Below are 23,818 nucleotides of genomic sequence, written 5' to 3'. Positions count from 1 at the left end.
CTTTCAACTTCTAGGCTTTCAACTGGAGACACAAGATGCTCATATCTCCTGACCTACTAACATCTAAGGAAATTAATCACAGAGGGAAAAAAATACTAAGGTGTTTCTTTTCTTCCTGTGCGATAGAAATATTTATTTGGTGAGCTTGTGGAATCTATGCAGAATAGTAACAAATCTCAATATGTATACAAGTATTGAGACAGATCATCAGGGGCCAGTGCTGTGCCATAGTAGCAGGCTGAGCTTCTACAGCACCGGCATCCCATAAGGGCGCTGGTTCGTGTTCCCAGCTGTTCTTCCAGTCCAGCTCTCTGCTGGTGGTCTGGGAAGGCAATAGAAGAAGGTCCAGGGGCTTGGGCCTCTGCACCCTCATGGGAGACCCAGGGGAAGCTCCTGGCTTCGGATGAGCCCAGCTCCAACCACTGCAGCCATCAAGTGAACCAGCAGTTGGAAGACCTCTCTCTGTCTCTCCCTCTCTCTCTGTGTAGCTCTGTCTCAAATAAATAAATCTTTTAAAAAACAACAAAAGCAGCAGCAGCAGATAATCAGAGGAAAAGAACCATAACTTCCATAGGAGAATTCCTGTTAAAATCACTGAGAGTCCTGACTTGGCATCAAACATGGAGGTACTAAGATGTAGGAACCAGAGAATGATTAATCAACTTCCCACAAGTTTCTAATAAAGTTCCAAACTGAAGCCATTTTTTAAAAAAATTTGTCAGCTCAGAGCCTCACTTATGTGTGTGCATTCACAAATACCCACTAACCCCTGGATCTGAAAATGCCAAGTTCACATAGGTATCGGGCTTTGTGACTGAGCAGAAGAGTGGCAGGTGAGAGTCGCTGCAGGCAGGCACAAATTTGAAGCAACACAACAACAAAATGGGAAAGTGAAACAGATCACAGCGCCCTGTCTCACACATCCCAAAACCAGTCCAGCACAGACCTCCCATCTCAACGACTGCAACAAAATGCCCCTCACTAAAGAGATCCTCCCATCTCCACGTTGGCTGTGTGATCCGTTCTCCAACTTCACTTAGGCTGTTTGAAAACCAATATCCCACCCGGTTAACGTCCTCCGAAGGATTCCTGCACCTCCATGGATATGACAGAAAGTCCTGGATGGCCGGCCCCCTCCCAGCCTCACGTCCCACCGCCTCCCCCCCACTCTCCATCCCAGCACCCAGGACCTGCACCTCCTTTGCGCTTCTGACCTATCACATTTCTCCTGGGATGGGCTCTTCTATTCCCTGTGGCCTCACTCTGCTCTCTACCTAGTTAGCCTCACCCACCCCTCAGCCCTCCCTCCCAAGGTCCCCTCTGTGGGAAGGCCCACCCCCCCAGGACTCCCATTCACTCTCAGAGCATTGCTGTGTAAGCGTCCCGTGCCTGTGACAAATAACTGTAAACATGCTGTCTTAAAACACCATGCAAGATTTTTCTCTTACAGTTCTGGAATCCGAAGTCTAGGCCATTTTCACTGGACTATAGGGAAAGTAAACCATGGCCTTGGCTTTTTCAGGCTCTGGGGGCCACCTGGGTTCCCTGGTTTGCAACCTCTGCCTCCATCCGCAGTGGCAGTCACTCCGGTCTCTGCTTCCACTCTCCGGGGGCCTTCTCTCTTGACTAAGACCCTCTGGCCTCCCTCTTTAAAGACCCCAGTCCTTACAACAGGCCTACTTGGAAACCTATGATAATCTATGCATCTCAAAACCTTTAACTTTATCACATCTGTAAGGTCTCCTTGGCCATATAAAGTGACATATTAACAGGTTTCAGAGATTAGGGTGTAGAGATGTTGAGGGGACCATAACTCCGCCCACCACAACCAAGAGCTCTTCCTTCCAAAAGCTCTCATCACCATCAGCAGTAATAGCATGAGGAGTCATCAAAGGATTCGTAAAAAATGGATTAAAATATAAGTGTACCTTAGTACAAAATATTTTGAACTGCATGCAATTTTTTTCATAATACACATTTTTCTATGAACTCAAATGTACAGATTTCAAAACTGTTTGCATGGGGCCAACGGTGTGGCACAGTGGTTAAGCCACTGCTTGCAACACCAGCATCCCATATCAGGGTGGCAGTTCAAGTCCCAGCTGCTCCATTTCTGACCCAGCTTCCTGTTAATGTGCTTGGAAGGCAGCAGATAATAGCCCAGTTACATGGGCTCCTGCCACCCATGTGGGAGACCAGGATGGAGTTCTTGGCTCCTGGCTTCAACCTGGCCCAGACCTGGCTGTTGCAGTCATTTGAGGAGTGAAACAGTGCAAGGTCAGCATTGTGGCATAGTGGGTAAAGCTTCTGCCTGTGATGCCAACATCCCATATGGGCACCAATTCAAGTCCTGACTGCTACACTTCCAATCCAGCTCCCTGCTAATGCACCCTGGGAAAGCAGCAGAGGATGGCCCAAGTGCTTGGGCTCCCACACCCAAATGGGAGACCAGGACAGAGTTCTTGGCTCCTGGTTCCAGCCTGGCCTAGACCTAGCTATTGCAGTCATTTAAGGAGTGAAACAGTGGGTAGAAGATATTCTTTCTCTCCCTCCCTTTCAAAATTCATTAATTAACTAATCTTAAAACAAAACAAAACATGGGGCCAGCATTGTGCCATAGTAGGTAAAGTGATAATGGCATCCCATATGGGTCCTGAGTCAAGTCCTAGCTGTTCCACTTCCAATCCAGCTCCTTGCTAAGAAGAAGGTGACTCAAGTGCTTGGGCCCCTGTACCCACGTGGAGACCTGGAAGAAGCTCTAGGCTCCTGGCTTTGGCCTAGTCCAGTCCTGGCCATTGTGGCCATTTGGGGAGTGAACCAGCAGATAGAAGATTTTTCTCTTTCTTTCTCTCTCTAACTCTGCCTTTCAAGTAAATAAATAAATCTTTAAAAAAAATTGCACCAAAATAAGCTTATTTTTCCATTCCATTTCCCATGAACTTTTTAAAGAACCTTGGGATAGCACATGCTTATTTGTCTTTAAAGATTCATTTATTTGAAATGCAGAGTTACAAAGGGAAAGAGAGAGAGATCTTCCATACCCTGGTTCACTTCCCAAATGACCTCAACAGCCAGGGCTGGGCCAGGCCAAAGCCAGGAGCATGGAACTCCATCTGGGTGTCCCACCTGGGTGACAGCGGTCCAAGTGCTTGGGTCACCCTCCGCTGCTTTCCCAGGCGCATTAGCAAGGAGCTGGATCAGAAGCAAAGCAGTACTCACATGGGACGCTGATGTCGCAGGCGGCAGCTTTAACCAGCTGTGCCACAACGCCAGCCCACGCATGCGCTTACTTAGCTCGTGGTTTGATCAATGGTCGTCAAACCCCTGGACTATAAACTCTGTAAGGATAAGAGCACTCTGGCTTTTGTTCAGTACTTGATCCTCAGCCCTAGAGCAGCACTCAGTATCTACTTAATGGACAGAAGGATTTTTATCCAGTCTCTGAAAACCGTAAATATGAACAAGTGGTAACACACCACGTGGGCCCTTCCTACTCCGTTTGCTGGTTTCACTTTGTGCCATGAATAAAAACCAAAAGGGAAAAATCAATGCAGAGCTCATAAAGAGCTTCAACCAGAAAAATTTTTAATAAATTACAAGTAATAAGTTAACTGAAATAATTTATACATTTACTTACTTAGTATCCAAAAGCTGCAGCTGGTGGTTACTGTCTCTGTGGGACATCTTCAGTTTAGTGCTTTGCTCTGATATTGACAAGTCAACTCTGTTCAAAAGCTGAGAAATCTGGAAAAGAAACCTTGCTTATAAGTGCCATATCTAACCTCTTCAGATGTAACTTCAGAAATCATTCAGGAAGCTATATGCTATCCACGGCATTCAATTCAATCTAATTTCATAAATTCATTTAGGAGTTCACCTCGTCTTGCCAATTCCATTTTCTTTCTTACACATCCATCAAAAGTCAAGGCCAGCAGCCCTGCCAAAATATCCATCATGCACTGATCATTTAACTTTATGGCTCTCTGAGAAGCAAGCCCAACTCCTGCTTGGGACCATGACTTCCATCTGAGCATGAAACACAGCCCTCTCCTGACCTTGGAATTTCTCCCATGAATGTGGGCGGCTGCTAGTCACAGAGAATGGAATTTTATGGCTTACAAAGCCCATCAAGGGGGTGAGTATTTGGCACAGCGGGTCACCCACATCCCATACCAGAGTGCCTCAGCTCAAGGTCCCAGCTCAGCTTTCAATTCCAGCTTCCTGCTAATGAGCACCCTGGGAGGCAGTAAGTGATGACTCAAGTACTTGGGTCCCTGCCACCCAAATGGGAAACCCAGATGGAGTTCCAGGCTGCTGGCTTTGGCAGCAGTACCAAGTACCCAGTACCCATTACTGAGGGCATTTAGGGAACAAATCAGTGGATCGAAGATCTCTTTATTTATCTGGTTTTAAAATAAAATGTTTTAAAAACTCCATCAAGGTGCCAGATTTACCTCTGCATCAGGTGAAGTCACTAGCAACCGTACTTTATAGATATGAGACTCCTGCTTCTTTCTTCCCTGCTCTTTTTACTAAAATTTCATATAAAACGAGTTCTCTGTGCAAAGTCTGCTTTTCCTGCAAAAACTGGTGCTAAATGATCCTTACTTGAAGATTCATGGCATTTGTCAAATACAGAACAAAGAAAAGTATGCAACTTTGGGTGAATTTCTTTGTGTTCTAATTGGCTTGGCTACAGGGAAGTTTAAGACTTCCTTAGCATCTATTTTCTTGGGCAATAATTCTACCTTAACTGATTCTTCAAAGAAAAAAAAACTGCCTCTATTTTACTGGAATAGCTTTCTCTTTAAGTGACGTACAGCAAATAAGACAGATATTGCGGGAGAAGTCCTGGAAGGTGGCACCATGATGCCGTCAACAGCCAAAAACGACACTGTGAAATACCAAGAGTTTTGCTTTGTGAAAGTAACCTCTGAATCAAGGTAGGATACCCCCAAAATCATTAGCCCGCCTATCCCCTAGCTTTGTCCTGACTTTGTCCCACTGCAACACGTGTGATGAACCCCAGTGAATACAGTAACTGTTTCCTGAACCCAACACCAGGACGAGCAGCATGACAGAGAATGCTGGGTCACTTCCACATGCAAGAGGTAGTTTGGGACACATACTTTAGAGTTTCTGGAATACATCAATTGCTTGAGGGATAAGAAGAAAGAAAGAACTTTTACAACTAAGACTTTATGAAAAAAAATCTTAGTGGCTTGGTCATCAGACGTGGGAAGGGCCACTCTCGTAAAACAGAGGAAGGAGTAGAGAAAGGAGATGCTTGGGAGTTGCAGAACCCAAGCAGGGGCCCCAGTTGGTTCCTCCTTCAAGAAATGATCAGTGCCACATCATTCTTGGAACAAATGACCTGCTTTTGAAAGTTACCCGAAACACGCCTCACCTGTCCCTCTGCATCTTTGATCTTCGTCTCCAAGATGAGTTTGGCAGCTTGCTGCTCTTTGTTCAAGTGCTGGAGCCCCTCATAGGTTGATTTGTGCTCTGCAGAGAGTCGGGCTATGCTGGCGTCACATCTGTCCAGGCAAGTAACAGAGCTCATGTGCATTAAAGCTTAAAAACACGCACCAGTGTGTCCTGACACACAATAAAATGCAAAGCAACTGCACTATCAATCATTCTTTTTAACAGAGGCACAAATGGGTTCATCAGAGAGCTGTCCTCATTACGGTTTTGAAGCTAACACATAGGGATGTTGCTTAATAAGATGAGCAATGTAACCATCAAAGAGGCTATGGTTTGACAATGCCCATGAGTAGAACCCAGTGTGTGCACTGAGAGCCCAATTACAGAAAAGCCCAGGATCTGGGGCTCTGCAGTACCCTCCGCCCTTAACAGCTGGATGCTTCCTTGGGTTTCAGCAGCAGCTTCCACCATACTTGAAAGCATTTCTTCTTTTTTACCAAATCCCTTGTAAGGCTGGATGCGTCAGATGGGTTCCAGAGCGGCGGAAGGCTCTAGCTGGTCCACGCTGTAACAAAAGCTGCTCTGCCCATGAGTCTTACAGCTCAGCAGATCCAGTGATGCTCGAAGTACCTGCGGCAGATAAGCTGGGTATGACACCCCGTCAGGTCCCAGGAAGGGAGTCACAGAATGGACCCTGCTCCAGGACAATCGTGCCTGCTTTGAGAAGAAGCTGCTGGCTTGCTGTGTGGCTCCAGGAGAGAACGCTCACACACAGGACATGAGAGGACCCAGCAATCTGGACAGGCCACTGGGAGCACAGCAGTTCACGAAGGTGGGCAGACGAGCACCACTCCAGCTTCAAGGGGAAGGGAGGTACAGGCATCAGGCTTGAGCAGGTCCCAGAGGCACAGGCGAGTCACAGGAGCCTGGACGCCCCTGGCCTCCACTCCTGCTACTGTGCCAGCGCTCCAACCCACACCCATCGCTTCTCCAAGAACCTGTAGCTTCTGGAAGAATTCCTGATGACCAGGTGAAATGCAGGAGAAAAACTCGGGTGTGGATTCCAGATGGTCACATCCAATATGCTGGCACCAGCTAGCAAAAGACTGCTGATACGTGGAGATCCACTCGGGAATGTAGACACTCAGGAAGGGAAAAGATGATGGCAGATTTCAGACACATCTAGCGATTAATTTTACCTAGAGTAAGAGACGGCCAGACACTCAGAGGAAGTGGTTAACAGTAAGCGACTTGGGAAGGAAAATGAAGGACCTGTGAGAAGGTGCTGGGGCTGCCTACTTGGATCCCTCCTGAATGACAAGACACTGCTGCCCTCTGTCAGGGCTCTGCATCTGAGCCCTGAGGCATAAGTCAGTGCCATTTTATAAGGGAACATACACAATTTTAACCATCCCTGGATCGCTGTGATTTTTACCTTTCATTCTTTTCTAAGTCGTACAAATCCTCTAAGATAAATATGTGTGATAAATACGTTCAAAGGACGCATTATAACTGCATGGAACACGCATCATCCTACTATCTCTGCCCAGCAGAAATGAGGCTGGATTACAAGGAGGCCCCAGCCCAGCTAGACACATAGGATAGAGCCACTGTCATTAAAAGGTCAGGTTCAAGGTAGCAGAGTAGAGGAGGCAGTGGTTAGAGCCCCACTCCAGAATTCACTCATTCATAAACATTTACAGAATGTCCAGAGGATGTCAAATACTATTCCACAAAATGAGGATACAGTAGAAACTTTTTCTCTCCAATACAAATGCCACACTGTCTAGAATTTTAAAAATATTGTTATGTCTCCATTAGCACAATGTTATTCAGCTTGCATGTGCATGTGCCTTGTATTGACAGGGATTACATCTGACATCTTGCCCTTGCTCATCACTCCACCAAGTCAGACAAAAGGGCCCCGGCAACTAGTTGGGAATTTGCTGAATAAGTCATTGTAAATGTACACTGAGAAGAAGCCTGTGCCAGTTCCACTTTCAGTAAATTGGCAACCTAGAGTCTTCTGAAAGCTCTCAGAATGTACATCTCAAGATGTATAATTGCCCTAAGGTCTCAAAGAAGTTCATGAATCCTTCCCTAAATGACAAAGATACTGAAAACAGTCTCCACTCACTAAATTGCACAGATTTACTGCAATCAACTATCGAAATCAGCATATTAATTGAAAAGGTGAAAATACATATCTCCAAAAGCTAAGGGGAAAAAACTGTTACTGATCTCTAGGTCACTGCCACCCATGTGGGAGATCTGAGTTCCTAGTTTCTGGCTCTGGCCTGGTCCAGCCTTGGCTGTTGCAGGCATTTGGGGAGTGAACCAAAGAATGGGAGATCTCTTCTTGTCTGTCTGCCTCTCCCCCTCCCCTTTTAAATGGAAATAAAAATAACTAACTTTTAAAAATCTTTAAATGGGGGTTGGCGCAGTAGGTTAATCCTCTGCCTGTGATGCCAGCGTACCATATGGGCACCACTTCGTGTCCTGGCTGCTCTTCTTCCAATCCAGCTCTCTGCTGTGGCCTGGGAAAGCAGTAGAGGATGGCCCAAGTCCTTGGGCCCCTGCACCCGCATGGGAGACCAGGAGGAAGCTCCTGGCTCCTGGCTTCTGATCGGTACAGATCTGGCCGTTGCAGCCATTTGGGGAGTGAACCAACGGAAGGAAGACCTTTCTCTCTGTCTCTCCCTCTCACTGTCTGTAACTCTACCTCTCAAATAAATAAATCAAATATTAAAAATAAAATCTTTAGAATGAATTGCAGTAATGGTTACACAACTCTGTGAATACTCTAAAATAACTGAATTGCATACTTTGAATACGTGACTTATGTGGTATGCAAATTATACCTCACTAAATCTGTTCATAAAGACAGAAGAGAGGCAGAGTAGGGACTAGCACTGTGGTGTAGCAGATAAAGCCGCTGCCTGCTGTGCTGGTATCTCATATAGGCGCCAGTTCAAGTCCCAGATGCTCCACCTCCGATCTCGCTCTCTGCTATGCCTGGAAAAGCAGTAGAGGATGACCCAAATTCTTGAGCCCCTGCACCAGTGTGGGAGACCCAGAAGAAGTTCCAGGCTCCTGGCTTTGGATTGGCCCAGCTTTGGCCATTGCAGCCATTTACGAAGTTAACCAGTGATGGAAGATCGATCTCTTTGTCTTTCTTTCTCTTTCTCTTTCTTTCTCTCTCTTTCTCTCTCTCTCTCTGCCTCTCTGTAACTGTCTGCCTTTCAAATAAATAAATCTTTAAAAAAGAAGAAGAAGAGGAAAGGGACCAAGCATCACTGTTGGACCTTGGGGTGCACTGTGCCACCCTTAAAGGGCTCCTCGTATTATCCTACTCCAATTCCCGATATGCACCAGGAGGAAACTTATGCACCTGCCTCAGCATGCACTGTCTGTAAGGCTCTAACAATGCAAACCAGAGCAGCTGCTGAGTCTTGGGGAAAATTCTCAGTAGAAAGCTACACTCTTCGAGCTCTTCCTTAGGAAGAAACAGGAAACTTGTCTGATCAAGTCTTGTTTAGGGTATCCCATGCTTAGCATGGTAAATGTGTCTCTAGCTTCCACAGAGAACATGGCTTTGCCCTTCCAAGCTGGATCTAAGAGGAAAAACCAGGAACTGTTTCCTATTAATCATATTACTTGACAGATCCATAAAAAAAATAAAATTAAATATTAAGTCATACAACATCCTAGTAATTTAGGTATATCACTTAAAAAGTTCATACCCTTCTGATACAATTACATAATCAATTCAAGAAAGTTAAAACTTTGCCAAGGAATTTTTATTTTATAAGAAGTCACTTCAACAGTCAAAGCCTCATTGGCATTCCAGGGGAAAGACAAATACAGCCAGGAAACAAAGCAAAAGTATTTGTTACTTTAAGATTCCTGAAAGCATTTCAAAATAGTTTCTCTGGAGGCTGGCACTGTGGTGTAGTGAGTAAAGCCACCTCCACCTGCAGTGCTGGCATCCCACATGGGTGCCAGTTCAAGTCCCAGCTGCTCCACTTCTGATTCAGCTCTCTTCTGTGACCTGAGAAAGCAGTTGAAGATGGCCCTCGTGCTTGGGCCCCTGCACCCGTGTGGGAGACCCAGAAAAAGCCTCTGGCTCCTGGCTTCGGATTGGCCCAGCTTTGGCCATTGCGGCCATTTGGGGAGTGAACCAGCAGATGGAAGGCCTGTCTCTCTCTCTCTCTCACTCTTTTTCTCTCTCTCCATCCCTCCCTCCCTCCCTCCAACCCTGTCTTCCTAATAAATAAATAAACATTTTAAAAAATAATAACTTCTCTGTTTTAGAATCAACAACATGAAGGTAACGTCGCTGATGCTGCTTGCTTTGCTGCCTGCTCGCTCTTTCCCAGGTGGTACAGTGAGCCCCACATGTATCAGCTCACTTAACTTCATCTGCAACTACAGGGGCCACAAAAGCCCTCCAAGTTCTCCTGAGCGCCCCACTCCGCCCAGGAGCTCTGAATGTCTTCCAGTGCCTGACTGCTCTGGAGCTGGGGTTTCGTTAAAGCCAAATTCCACAAAAAAGATTCAAGGATCTCCTGGTCCCGTGACAGTGATTTTCTCTTCTATTTTGTGATGGTGGAAAAGAAAAAAAACATATATTTAAAGTTAGCCGGCTGGAGTGAACTGAGATGATCCCCATTTTGTTGGCCACATTCAAAACCTCCCAATCAGGAGCCAAGAGACCATATGCCTTCTCCTCTCCATCAGGCCTGATCAGGGTACTGACCTTGGCCAGGTCACTATCATAGTTTCTTTGCAGCTGGTTTTTGGCCTTGACATCCACGATGAACAGGAGAGCACTGTGGTCTCCGTCCTCTTCATGGCAGACTCAGGGGACCCTGACAATGGCACAGTCGTCAAGTTCATTTCCCCTGGGAGTGCTCTTCCAAGGCTGTCTGGGCCGCCTCCGGAGCGGCAATGTCTTTGGTTGCCAGAAGGCGGCTGACACGAGGATCTCTTCTTTGTGGCTGTGGACTCTTTGCTTTGGCTTCAGCTTTGAGAGGGGCAGGAGCTTCCTGCTTTGTCTTTGGCACCAGCTCAGTCAAAAGCTACAGTGGTTTTCTAAGTCATGCATTCATCCAAGCACACAGAGAATGTTGAGCATCTACTCTTTTCCAGAGGTTAATCCAGGCATTTGGCTAAAGCAGTGAAACACATGCAGCCCCACCCCCAGGACAGCACAGACAACAGAGATGCAACAGAGCCGAGGCAAGGGGAGCTCAGTGGAGTGGAGGTGTTCAGAACGACTCCCAGCGAAGGTGACATTTGAGCTGATCTTAAAAGACTAACAAGGGGGGCCGGCGCCGCGGCTCACTAGGCTAATCCTCCGCCTTGCGGCGCCGGCACACCGGGTTCTAGTCCCGGTCGGGGCGCCAGATTCTGTCCCGGTTGCCCCTCTTCCAGGCCAGCTCTCTGCTGTGGCCCGGGAGTGCAGTGGAGGATGGCCCAGGTGCTTGGGCCCTGCACCCGCATGGGAGACCAGGAGAAGCACCTGGCTCCTGCCTTCAGATCGGCACAGTGTGCCGGCCACGGCAGCCACTGGAGGGTGAACCAACGGCAAAGGAAGACCTTTCTCTGTGTCTCTCTCTCACTGTCCACTCTGCCTGTCAAAAAAAAAAAAAAACAAAAACAAAAACAAAAAACAAACAAAAAAAAAAACCAACAAGGGGGCCGGTGTCATGGTGCAGCAGGTTAAACTGCCACCTGCAACACCAGCATCCCATACGAGCACCAATTCGAGTCTCACTGCTCTACTTCTAGTTCCCTGCTAATGCACCTGGAAAAGCAGCAGAAGATGGCCCAGATGCTTGGGCCCCTGCACCCATGTGGGAGACCCAGTAGAGTCAAAATCCAGGCTCCAGATCGTGACCATTTGGGAAGTGAACCAGTGGATCTCTCTCTCTGTGACTCTGCCTTTCACAAAAATAAATAAACCTTTAAATAAATAAAAAAGAAACCAGACTAACAAGAAGTTAGAAAACAAGGAGGAAAGGCACACGAGGTCTCAGACAGCACACGCAAAGGCATGGTGACAGGACAGCATGGCCTATTCGGAAATGGACAGCTGGCCTCTGCTGAAGGGCACAGTGCGCGGGAAGACAGCAGTGCGGAGGTGAGCAGGGCGCCCATCACTCTCAGGAGACTAGAGCTCAGCATGACGAGGACAGTAAACACAGGAGCGAGTGGTCAACCATTCCTTCATCCAACCCACACAGCCCTCTGCTCCTGGACTGACCTTTCCCTAGCAAACCTGGACACACTCGCGGCATTCACCGCCCTTCACGGCTGTGTGCACACATTCGCCCTAACCCCACTGCTCGCCACGTGGGCCCGGTGAGTCCCTGTTCTCTCGTACACCCCCACCCCATGTAGAATCCAGGCTGCCTAAGAGCCTGTTCACCAGGCAGCCCCTTCACGTGCTTGGCTCCTAACAGCAGCAGAGGGCAGAAGAAGCCCACAAATACGTTGAAACAACTGTCACATCCAGATAAAAATAATCCTAAACACGGTCTTGATGCATTGCCTCTCAAACCTGAACATGCACACGGATGCAGGGGTCTGACACCAATGCAGATGCTAACTCAGCAGCTGGGGGCTGATCCTGAGACCACACATTTCCCACAAGCCCCCCGGCTATCAGCAGCTAAGCAGTGCTGCTGCCTGGAGAACATACTTCGGGCAGAGAGAATAGCACTTTAGATTATCCGTGCTGAAAGATTTCTTTCTCAGATTGCCCATTTATCACAAACCAGTACTTTCAGAAAGTCTACCAAAGATGATTTACAAGGAAAGACATCGAAAATGTAAGTTCCAACTGCGGATCCCTGGATTCAGTAAACACAATATTCCTCCCACCAAACGACACGGGTCAGCGGAGTGAGCGTGCCCGCCATCTGCTCCCTTGAAGACAACGCCGACTGCAGAGACGCATGAGAGAGAAAGCATGGCAGGCCCAGCGTCTATCGCCAGCTTGTATGCACTACGTGGGGAACAGGCACAGCAAAAGAATGCAAGGAATTTCCTTTCCAGCTTCGTGAATATATTCTTCACCCACATGGAGCTTATGGGGCCACAAGCCCCATAAAACGGAGCACTGCGGTGTAGCAGGTTAAGCTGCTGTCTGCAATGCCCAGCATCCCACACCGAGCCCAGGCTGCTCTGCTTCCCATCTGTCTTCCTAACTAATGCACCTGGGAAAACAGCATAAGATGGCCCAAATGCTTGGGCCCATGCGACCCACTTGGGAGACCCAGAGGGTCTGGCCAGACTCTTGGTCACTCTATCTTTCAAATAAAATAATTTTTTTAATGGGGCTTATGGAATATAGGGAGGTTTTGTTGGTCTTAGGTTCACCTTACTCCATTTTTAACTGACACATAATAATTGTGTAAACATGCGGGAGGACATGACCTTCTGAGACAGGGATACATGGGTGACAAGCAAACCGGGGTCAGTGGCAGAGCCATCACTGCAGGTGCTTATGGTTTCTCTGCGGTGAGACGTGGACAGTGGTTTCTGACAGTGCACCCCCCCCCCCCCCCGTGAGCACCTACCTTGCCACTCTGCCCCGAAGGTCTCCCAAGCCCGAGAGCTGCCGCATCTCCAAGGTCTTTAAGGCAGAATTCGTTCCGTAGCTAATGTTGTCCCTGGCTCGGATCTGCTCCTGGAGCACCTGACGACACAAAACACCAGAGAGGGAGGGCTCAGGACCTCACAGAGCCAAAGGCCACAGCAACAGCGCTCTAATTCTCTCATAGCAGGCTCCAAGTTAAGTCACCTGATAGACACATATACAGAAAACCAGGGGCTGAGGAGGGAGGGAGGGAGAGAGAGAGAGAGAGAGAGAGAGAGGAGAGAGAGACCTAAGACAGCACTCCACAACCAAGTCCCTTAATTTACCAATAAAAACCAAGATCCTTTTTCATTATTATTTCTTCCTTAATAATGAAGATTCTTTTTTTCATTCTTTTCCCATTTATTTGAAAGGCAGAGAGACAAACACAGATCTTCCATCTGCCAGTTCACCCCCCAGATGGCTGTAACACCTGGGGCTGAGCCAGACTGAAGCCAGGAACCAGAAACTCAATTTAGGTCTTCCATGTGGGTGGCAGGGACCCAGGGTACTGGAGTGGAACTCGAACCCAGGTACTACAACACGGGATGCAAGCATCCCAGACAGTTTCTTTTCAACATGCTATTTGCTGTGTCCACAGGTGAGGTGCAAAATGGTGTACGTTTTTAATTTTTTACATTTCATTTTCTAATTTCTTTTTTGATCTAAGAATATCTAGAAAGCCAAGAACTACTTAAAATTATGTTTCTTCATTTCCAGGAAGTTTAGCTTTCTTGAGCCATATTTATTATTTATAACTGCACTGGCCTACAATAAAAACTATAGCCTGTAAAAAATTCATATTTTTTAATATGTTAATGTTTGCCTTGTGGCACATGGTTTTGTTGTTGTTGTTGTTTGCCTCTCAAATAAATAAATTGTAAAATAGAGAGAAAGTCCCTATCTGCTGATTCACTCCCCAAATGCCTATAATGGCAGAGACCAAAGCTAGCAGCCAGGAACTCAATCCAGTTCTTCCATATGGGCGGCAGGAATCCAATTACTTGAGCCATCACCACTGCCTCTCAGGGTCTCCATTAGCAGGAAGCTGGAGTCAGAGAGCAAAGCCGGTACTGGACCCAGGCATTCTAATGTGGACACTTTACCTTAACTGCAAGGAGAAATACCTGCCCCTGATTTTTTTTTAATTCCATAGATATGCAAAAATATGAATTCTCTATTTGAGGACCAAAACGTTAAACACGGCATTAGACTGAATTTCTATTTTTTTCTCTAGGTCATATTTATTTGAGTCTACTAAATCTTCCAGCTGTGAAAAGGCATAAGGAATTCTGAAGCTGTGAAATATTTTCATCAAGTTCTCTTCACATTTTGAACACTTTGTACTTTATCTATTTAGGTACCATGTTATGCGGTACATATAGATTTACGACCAGAAGTGTTTGTTCTATTAAATCACCTTCCTTATCCTATCAAGTGCTTTTAATGTGAAGTTACACCTCACCTGATATTAACATTGCTAGTGTTTTATAAATAATAAGGCAAAAGGGACCTAACTCTGCCTTACAGAGATCGTCATCTTTCCCGCCTACCAATGGCAAATCGAGCACTCCAGCAAAGAGAGAGATCATGCTAACACAGGTGACTGTGGCTTAAAGCCTAAAGCGGTCCCCGAAAGAAAATTTGTCCCCAGGATGTAGCCATCTACTTAGCAGAAATGAAAGCAGGGGCCAGCTCTGTGGCACAGCGGGTTAAAGCCCTGTTCTGCAGCACCAGTATCCCATATGGGCGCTGGTTCGAGTCCCAGCTGCTCCATTTCCAATCCAGTTCTCTGCTGTGGCCAGGGAAAGCAGTAGAGGACGGCCCAGGTCCTTGGGCCCCTGCACCCACATGGGAGACCCAGAGGAAGCTCCTGGCTCCTGGTTTCAGATCGGCACAGCTCTGGCTGTTGCAGCCATCTGGGGAGTGAACCAGCAGATGGAAGACCTCTCTCTCTGTCTCTCTCTCTCTCTCTCTTTCTCTCTCTCTGCCTCTCCTTTTCTCGCTGTGCAACTCCTTCAAGTAAATAAATAAATCTTTTAAAAAAAAATGAAAGCAGTCCAACTCAATTTGATACACCTTTGGATGACTTAGAATCTGTTCCTATGTCTACATTACAAAGACCCAATCCAAGAAAGCAACTCTGCTGTCTTCCTCTAGGTGAATCAGAAGGAAAGAAAACCTTGAGAAAAAGCCACCGACAGCCTCGTGAATCACAGCACCTGACCTGAACCACCGCCAAACGGAGTGGAAAGAGCACCTGTGAGACCAGCCTGGGAAAAGTGTCAATCAGTTAGCCAGGAAGGGGGTGAGCAGGTTCCCCTAACACCGCAGGGCCACCACTTTGATGATACAGCAAGAACGAGGGCCCTAGCTGAAACGGAATGGCTTTTGTGGTGAGCTTACAAAACAAAGGACTAGACAGAGGCAGTACCAGGCCGAATGCCTTCTCCTGGAAGACAAGTCACTTCATAGGCAAGACTAAATTAGGAAGCCGTGGAAGATCGTGTGGAAGAAAGTACTGAGATCTGGGGTCAGCTCGCTTGACACAAACTTTCATGTTTTGTGTGCCTCTGCAAATCTGAGATTTATAGCCGTGAAATTTGGGACAGTTTTGTTTGCACTGATGTATAACTATGCACTCAGGAAAGGCAAACTATTTTCTACTGTTTATAAGCCTTCAACTAGTAGTTTTACCATCATGCTATTCTTACACTTGCTATTTTATACTTCAAATGGCTACATATTTTCAAGATATTTTTGTTACCCTCAGGAATCTCTTGTATATTTTACTACTTAAAACGCTATTTTTAAATAGTATATGTCTCTATTTTATATCTAAAACACAGAAATATAGACAGGAAAGGCAGCTTGTTGCTAAACAAATACTGTTATTCTATCGGGATTAACTTCACACACCAATTTTATAAACTTGCTCTATAGTGTAAATATGATTCACCTATGGCTGGCACCGAGGCTCACTAGGCTAATCCTCTGCCTGCGGCGCCGGCACCCCGGGTTCTAGTCCCAGTTGGGGCGCTGGATTCTGTCCTGGTTGCCCCTCTTTCAGGCCAGCTCTCTGCTGTGGCCCGGGAAGGCAGTGGAGGATGGCCCAAGTGCTTGGGTCTCTGCACCTACATGGGAGACCGGGAGGAAGCACCTGGCTCCTGGCTTTGGATCGGCACAGCGCCAGCTGTGGTGGCCATTAGGGGAGTGAACCAACGGAAGGAAGACCTTTCTGTCTCTCTCTCACTGTCTATAACTCTCTCTCTGTTTATCTCTCTCAATGTCTAACTCTGCCTGGCAAAAAAATTAAAAAATATATGATTCATTTATTAAAATAAATGCTCAACAACAAAAGTAAGTAAATAAATATGAAGGCAAACCCTTGCTTGCTAATTTGGAGATTGCACCTACTGTTCTCAGCATTTCAGGTACCTTAACCCATTTAATCCTCCTCACACCGCATGAAGGAGGCACTTTATCATGCCCACGTCGCACACAGCGCAGTCTCTAAGAAGCGAAGCGCCTTGCTCCGCTGCATTTTTGTTTGTCTTCGCAGCTCACTGCCCACTCATGGTTTACATTGCTCTTGTTGTCTTTGCTCCCCCTCCTTGCGCTTGGTCTGACAGGTTCCACCAGGCGGCCAGGTGCTCCTTCTCCTCCCTTGTTAGCTGGGGAGGAGGGGAGCGGGTTCCTGGACACTGTCCTCCGTTCCATGACTGGCTACTCACTGCTTCCAATTTGCACACATTTGCACATCTCCTCCGGGCCGTGCCTGCACAGCTTCCCCGGTGTGAGACCCTCAGCGCCCTTCATGCCTGCCAGCTTCACCCTTCAGCCTCAGGTGACTTATCTGGAAGAATGTTGCTGCCTTCCCTTCTTGCCCTTCCCACACTCCCAACTAGACTTTGCTATTGCAAGAATTCCAGCTGGACTATTATTAGCATTTTGCTTGCACAATGTCTCCTGTGTTCCACTGTTTTTTCTTTCTTAGCACTTTTGCTACATAGTCCCAGGCAGGGATCAATATACGCATACATGAAATGATACTGTTCTTTTGTTAAGGATTTCTGATGACAGCACATCTCCTTGTCATTTGCTCCTAACTGGGAGCTGTCTCCTGATGCACTCACTGCATTTTAGTTAGAGCCCTTTCCCTAGCACTTTCCTCAGAACAGGCACTTGGAAGAAAGAGCCTCTGAGTCTCCGCCATGCAGGGTGGCTGATAAATTGGTGGGATTCAGATTTCTCAAAGGAAAGACCTTTCCTCTCCATGAACTCCGACGTTACTGGTGCATCTGGGGCTTCTTCCTCTAGGAGCAAAGTATTGGCTCCCGATATCTAGAAGCTTGTAAGACTTTTTTTTTTCTTTATGTGGATTTCAGGAATTTGGGGATGTGGTTTGTCCCCCAAAGGGTCATTCACCACAAGCTTGGTTCTCACAGTGGCAATGCTGGGAGACAGGTGGGGCTCAGTGGGAGGGGCTTAGGGCAATGAGGACGTGCCCTTGGAAGGAACTGTGGGACCCAGGTCTCTCTGGCTTCCTGTCTGGTGATGTGACTGCTCCCTCCTGCCATGTGGTACAATCGCCATGAGGCATTTACCACAGCCAAACTGACACCAGTGCCACAAGTGTAAATACGTAATATACTCCTGTTAGCTATCTTTTTCCTTTCCTTTGGGCTTTTTTTTTTTTTTTTGGTAAGTATTATACACATATGGAACAGTGTGCTTCTATACAGTTTTTAGAGCTTTCAAACTTCCTCGTAATAAGCAGAAGTCAGAGATTTGGGCAGTCTGTGTTTTCTTCATTGTGAACTTGCTTGGGGCCGCAAGTAGAACGACAGTGACAGTAAAATGTCTATTACACTGAAAGAATTTTAGAATTTCCAGACCTATCTGCTACTTCCTGTAGTTTCCAGCTTTTTCTGAATGAACTCGCTCTATGAAGAAGAATGCTAAATAGTTACAATCACCTGTGAATGACAAAATGTTAGTCATCGGAGCATATTCCTGCAAGGAACTTCAGCTCTGACTAATCTGGTGCTGGCACTCTCCCACTATGAAAAGGCGCTGGCGAGCTCTCTCTCTGGGAATAGGAAGTAACACCTAGTAGCTACACCTAATAGAAAGGAACATGTATTCTCCCTGTAAGCAATGCCTTCAATCTTTATAACCAAACAAAAGACCAGCGGTTCCCAACCACTGCCGGGCTGCATAAATACCACCAGGTGCAGCAGGTGCAGTGCTGCCAGGGATTAAGCTGCCTGCTGAGTCCCCCACATCCTGTATCAGATGCCTGTTCAAGTCCTACCTGCTCTGCTTCAGATCCAGCTTCCCGCTAATGTGCTTGGGAAACAGCAGCGGAGGACTTGAGTACTTAAGTCTCTGCCACCCACAGGGGAGACAAGATACGGTTCCTGGCTCCTGGCTTCAGCCTGGCCCAGCCCTAGCTGTTTGAGGCCAATTAGGAAATAGGTGAACCAAAAATGCAAGTTTCTCTCTCTCTCTCTCCCTGCTTTTAAAATATTTTTTTAAGATTATCTCCCAGGTGGCTTGTTACACAAATTCTCAGACCCCATCCCCATAAAAGTGAAGCTGGGGAACCCGCCCAGGAATGGAGATGTGCCTGGACTGCAGATCGCTCCTGGAGTAACACCGCATGCAACATTGTAGCAACAACAATGGCTCTAACCAGCCCTTCTTCCTTTGAATTGTTTTTTCAATCACTAAACCAAGAAAGTGGAAAGCAATTTGCAAAAGAAGAGCTAAAAATACTTAAACAACACATGTTTTTTAAAGGTTCGACCTTGCTGGTAAGCGGAGAAACAGGAAATAAATATCATACCATGATTATGAACCACTTGATGCAAGATGTTGCTAGTGGGGGAGGCTGTGTGAGGGCGACAGGCGGTGTGGGAGAACTCGCTGTACTTTCGGCTCAACTGCGCTGTGAATATGAAACTGCTCTCTAAAAAATATAGTCTATTTTTTTTAAAGGCATACCAGGGGCCAGTGCTGTGGCATAGCAGATAAAGCCGTCACCTACAGTGCCAGCATCCCATATGGGCGCTAGTTCAAGTCCCGGCTGCCCCACTTCTGATCCAGCTCTCTGCCATGGCCTGAGAAAGCAGTAGAAGATGGCCTAAGTCCTTGGGCCCCTGTACCCACATAGGAGATCTGGAAGAAGCTCCTGGAGCAACCATTGCGGCCAACTGGGGAGTGAACCAGCAGATGGAAGACCTCTCTCTCTCTCTGCCTCTCTCTGTGTAACTCTGACTTTCAAATAAATAAATAAATCTTAAAAAAATAAAAAGGCATACCATTTTCACTTATTTAAGAACTGAATATTTTTCATTTATAATAATAAAAGTAGGTCAAAATCAAAAAAGGCACAGTTGGCCCATCGTAGTATAACTATTCTAGAGAGACACACAGGAAAATACATTCATAAAGTTCATAACCTTTGGCCAAGTAAATCTGATTCTTGGAATTAATCTTAATGAAAATAATAAGAAAAATGACCCCAAAATGTATAAGAATGCCCTCATGGTGTGATATACAGACCAAGTATTTTATAAGGTGTATTATTATATGAACACTAAGAGATTCTTGAAGGACTTCTTAAAGCAAAGGAAAATGTGTACAATTTAATATTAAGAAGAAAGAGTGGGTATAAAATAAATACACAGCAGGACTCTAGAACGTAATCTCTAGAGTGGGATTATAGGTGATTCTTCTTTTTTGTATTTCCAACAAGGGGCATTCATTAGCTTTATAACCAGACAAAATATGCTTTATTTTTTACCCTGTGTAAGAAATAAGCCCACTTAGCTTTCAGAATTCTTACACAGGTGGATAAGGTATTGCATTAGAAATGCTTTGCAGAGTACAGAGAAGAATTATACCTGAGCTTAACACAGTACTCATATTACTCAAGTCATGTGCAATGAGAAGGCAGTAGAGCGCTTTCTATTTAAAGGGATTTTAGAATGAAGCCTTAGAAAAACAGCCCCTCTGGAAAGTCAGCAATGTTCCCCAATTCGTCATTAATCAGCAATCAATTACATGATGTGTTGACTTTTAAAAGATCATATCCTTAAGGAAATCATCACTTCTCCATTACTGTCAATTCAGGAAAGTGTTTCTTGGGTGCCTACCACGTGCTGAGCGCCAGACACACTCTCAGGGAGCTTGAGAGCGGCAGAAAGGGCTACAGGGCGGCCCAAGTTCATAGAGCAAACACGCTTCACAGGCATAGAGAGCAGAGCCCAGCCACCCCGGAAAAGTGATGCTCTAAAGTCTTCATTTATTTTTGCTAAGACACGGCCTGTCTTTAAAGAACCTCCCTTCAAAGCAGAGAAGATGTGGGAGACCCAGGAGCAGCTCCTGGTTCCGGACTTCAGCCTGGCCCAGTCCTGACAGTTGCAGTTATTTGGAGAGTGAACCAGCGTATGCAAGATAGAGTTCCCCCTCTCTGTGTAACTCTGCCTTTCAAATGAATATATCAATCTTAAAAAAAAAAAAAAAGAAAAGAAAAAGAACCCCCCCTCCTTCTCCCTGCCAAAGACAGCATGCAATAGGGAGCCTCAGTGGGCTGTGTCATGCTGTTCACACACACATGTTGGCAACCACACCCTGCGGATCCCCAAGCCACCTGGACAGGCCAGCCGAGGAAGAGACCCAGAAAGAAAGTGCTCATTCTGTGTTCCTAACCCTTCCCAGATAGGTAAGGATTTGGAAATGGAAGTACACCTCCAACATCACCTGCAGGAAGGCTCACTGCAGAAGGGGCAGGCCTTGTAAAGGCAGTCTCTTCCCACAGGGCTTTCCTTCTCTGCATGGAGACTCAAAACACCCTGGAGGGACAAGCAGTGGGTGCAGCAGGTAAAATGCCACAGCTTGTGACACTGGCATCCCATGTAAGAGTGCCACTTCACGTCCCGCTGCTCTGCTTTCCACCCAGCTCTCTGCTAATGGGCCTGGGGAGGCAGGGAAGATGGCCCAAGGGCTTGAGCCCCTGTTACCCACATGGGAGACCAGGATGGAGTTCCCAACCACTGGCTTTGACCTGCCCTAGACCTGGCTGTTGTGACCACATGGAGAATGAACCAGCAGATGGAAGTCTTCTTAGATAAGTCTTTAAAAAAAATGCCAGAAGCTGGCACTGCAGCTGGCACTGTGGCCTCCATCTTCAGCGACCGCATCCCATACACCAATTCGTGTCCAAGCTGCTCCACGTCTAATCCAGCTCCCTGTTAATGGCCTGGGAAAGCAGCAGCAGATGGCGCAAGTCCTTGGGCCCCTGCACCCTCGTGAGAGACCCAGAAGACGCTCCAGGTTCCAGGGTTCAGATAAGGCTAGCCCCGGCCATTGCAGCCATTTGGGGAGTGAACCAGTAGATGGAAGACCTCTCTCCCTCTCCCTCTCTCTCCTTCTGCCTATCTCCCTCTCTCCCCCTCCCTCTCTCCCTCTCCCTCTCTCCCTCTCTCCCTCCCTCCCTCTCCCCCTCTCTTCTTCTCCCTCTCTCCCTCCCTCCCTCTCCCCCTCTCTTCCTCTCCCTCTCTCCCCCTCCCTCCCTCCCTCTCTCCCTCTCTTCCTCTCCCTCTGCCTCTCTCCCTCTCTCCCCCCACCTCCCTCTGCCTCTCTCCCCCTCTCTCCCCCTCTCTTCTTTTCCTTCTCTCTCCTCCTCCCTCTCTCCTTTCCCTCTCTCTCTCCCTTTCTCCCTCTCTCCCTCCCTCCCTCTCTCTCTCTCCCTCTCTCCCACTCCCTATCAAATAAATAAATAAAATCTTCAAAAATGCCATTTAGGGTCATCCACATTCCATCTTGGAGTGTCTGGGTTTAAGTCCTTGCTCTACTTCTAATTAATATACATGCTGGGAGGCAGTGGTGATGACTGGAGTAGTCAGGTCCCTGCCACCCACATGGGAGACCCAGATTGAGTTGAGGCTTCTTGGCTTTGGCCTGGTCCAACCCTGGCTATTGCATACCCATCCTTTGGTTCATTCATTCCCTCTCTCTCCAACTTTCAAATTAAAAAAAAAAAAAAAAACTCCAGCTTCCTATGTCAAATGGCCTTTATGCTCCACCTGGATAGTCAGTGGGCCCTTAAACTTGCCAAGACCAAGACAGAACCTTCTACTCCACATGCAGGAAGTCCTGTCAGTTCTACCCACAGACTAAATCCAGAATCCGTGCCCGTCCCAAGCCTGCAGTCCCCTCCACCCTAACAAAAGCCGCCAGCACATCTTCCCTGGACTCCAGGGTGCTCTCGCCGCCTTCACTCACTCCCCGACAATCCCTTCTCCATGCAGGAGTCAGTACGATGCTTTCTGAAACACAAACAGGCCTGCAAGCTCCACCAGGGCTAGGATTGTTCGTGTTCCTCACTAATATATCCCCAGCACCACGAGTATGAATGCATGGTGTTAACTCCTGAGCTGGCAAGTACATAATGGCTTCCCTTGTCCAAACTCCAGCCTTCTCACCACCGCGTTCCAGGCTTACGAGCCAGCCTTTCTCTTGGCTCATGACACTCAGCACATTGGTCTTCTTTCTCCTCCTCATATACACCAAGCTACTTTCTGCTCATAGCCTTGCAACTGGCATTCCCTCCCATCTGGAATGGGCTCCCTGTGTGTCTCCCCCTACCCTGGCTTGGCTGGCCTCTCCTGTCAGTCATCTGAAGAGCCCCATCACTCTCCACCCCATGAACTTAACAGAGCATCTGACACCATGAGCTAACATTCCCCTGATTACTTAGGGTTTACCACCTATAGTGCCACTAGAATGTGGAGTAGGGCTCCAAGCCTGGGCCTTGTCTGCCTAGGTCACTGCTATAATCCCAGTGCCTCTCAGTGGCAAATGGGGGAGTTCCTCTGTTAATTTAGCTCCATGTTAAAGGAACCAGTTTTCCAAGCTGAAGATTCAGAGATGGTCTCTAGCTGGTACCCAGAAGCCAACAGGTCCTTAAACACATGGCAGCTAAAATGTATGGGAGACAAGGCAGACACCAAAACTGCAATGTATTAACTTACCCTGAAACACCTCTGTCAACAGAATGAACGGATATTCAAAATTCCATTCAATTCACTACCTTCACCCTCTGGGGTCAAGTCCAGTGAGTAAAGCTAAAACAAAACAACAAAGCCACCAAATCCCTCTGGGGCTACGCCTGTTCCAAAGGACCCAGATCACTCAGCCAGGCTGAAATTCTCTCTTTAGGTAAAACAATTGAAGTCCAGGTGCCAGCACTCTCTACTCGTTAGCACTGCTGGATGCACACTGAACCAAGCTCCTGTCTGTCCATCCACGTACACATCCACATCACTGTCTACACCTTGTTTTTGACATGAGAAAACCCAATGCTGCCCTCATTAACTGAGTTCAGAAAACTCTTCAGTAGTCCTTTATTTATTTATTTATTTATTTATTTATTTGATAGGTAGAGTTACAGACAGTGAGAGAGACAGAGAGAAAGGTCTTCTTTCCTCTGGTTCACTCTCCAAATGGCCGCAATGGCTGGGGACGCGCCGATCCAAAGCCAGGAGCCTCTTCCTGGTCTCCCATGCGGGTGTAGGGGCCCCAAGCACTTGGGCCATCCTCCACTGCCTTACCTGGCCACAGCAGAGAGCTGGACTGGAAGAGGAGCAACTGGGACTAGAAATGGCACCCATAGGGATGCCAGCGCCACAGGCAGAGGATTAACCTAGTGCACCATGGCACCGGCCCCAGTAGTCC

At 47.1% G+C, this 23,818-nt stretch overlaps 1 protein-coding gene across 7 annotated transcripts in view; it reads right to left on the bottom strand.

Moving 5' to 3' along the window:
* FAM81A (family with sequence similarity 81 member A) overlaps positions 1 to 23,818 on the bottom strand; it is an 80,490-nt gene that overhangs the window by 22,432 nt on the left and 34,240 nt on the right. For all 7 annotated transcript variants that reach the window (XM_070054300.1, XM_051822350.2, XM_008268947.4 and 4 more), the window contains exons 4-6: positions 13,014 to 13,132; positions 5,408 to 5,537; positions 3,638 to 3,744 (exon numbers count right to left, since the gene is read on the bottom strand). In XM_070054300.1, coding sequence (XP_069910401.1) covers positions 3,638 to 3,744; positions 5,408 to 5,537; positions 13,014 to 13,132 — 356 coding nt within the window. The remainder of the gene's footprint in view (positions 1 to 3,637; positions 3,745 to 5,407; positions 5,538 to 13,013; positions 13,133 to 23,818) is intronic.

Source organism: Oryctolagus cuniculus, chromosome 12 (genome assembly GCF_964237555.1).
Source record: "Oryctolagus cuniculus chromosome 12, mOryCun1.1, whole genome shotgun sequence".
Taxonomy (NCBI): Eukaryota; Metazoa; Chordata; class Mammalia; order Lagomorpha; family Leporidae; genus Oryctolagus; species Oryctolagus cuniculus.
This window is presented reverse-complemented; position numbering and strand designations above follow the sequence as displayed.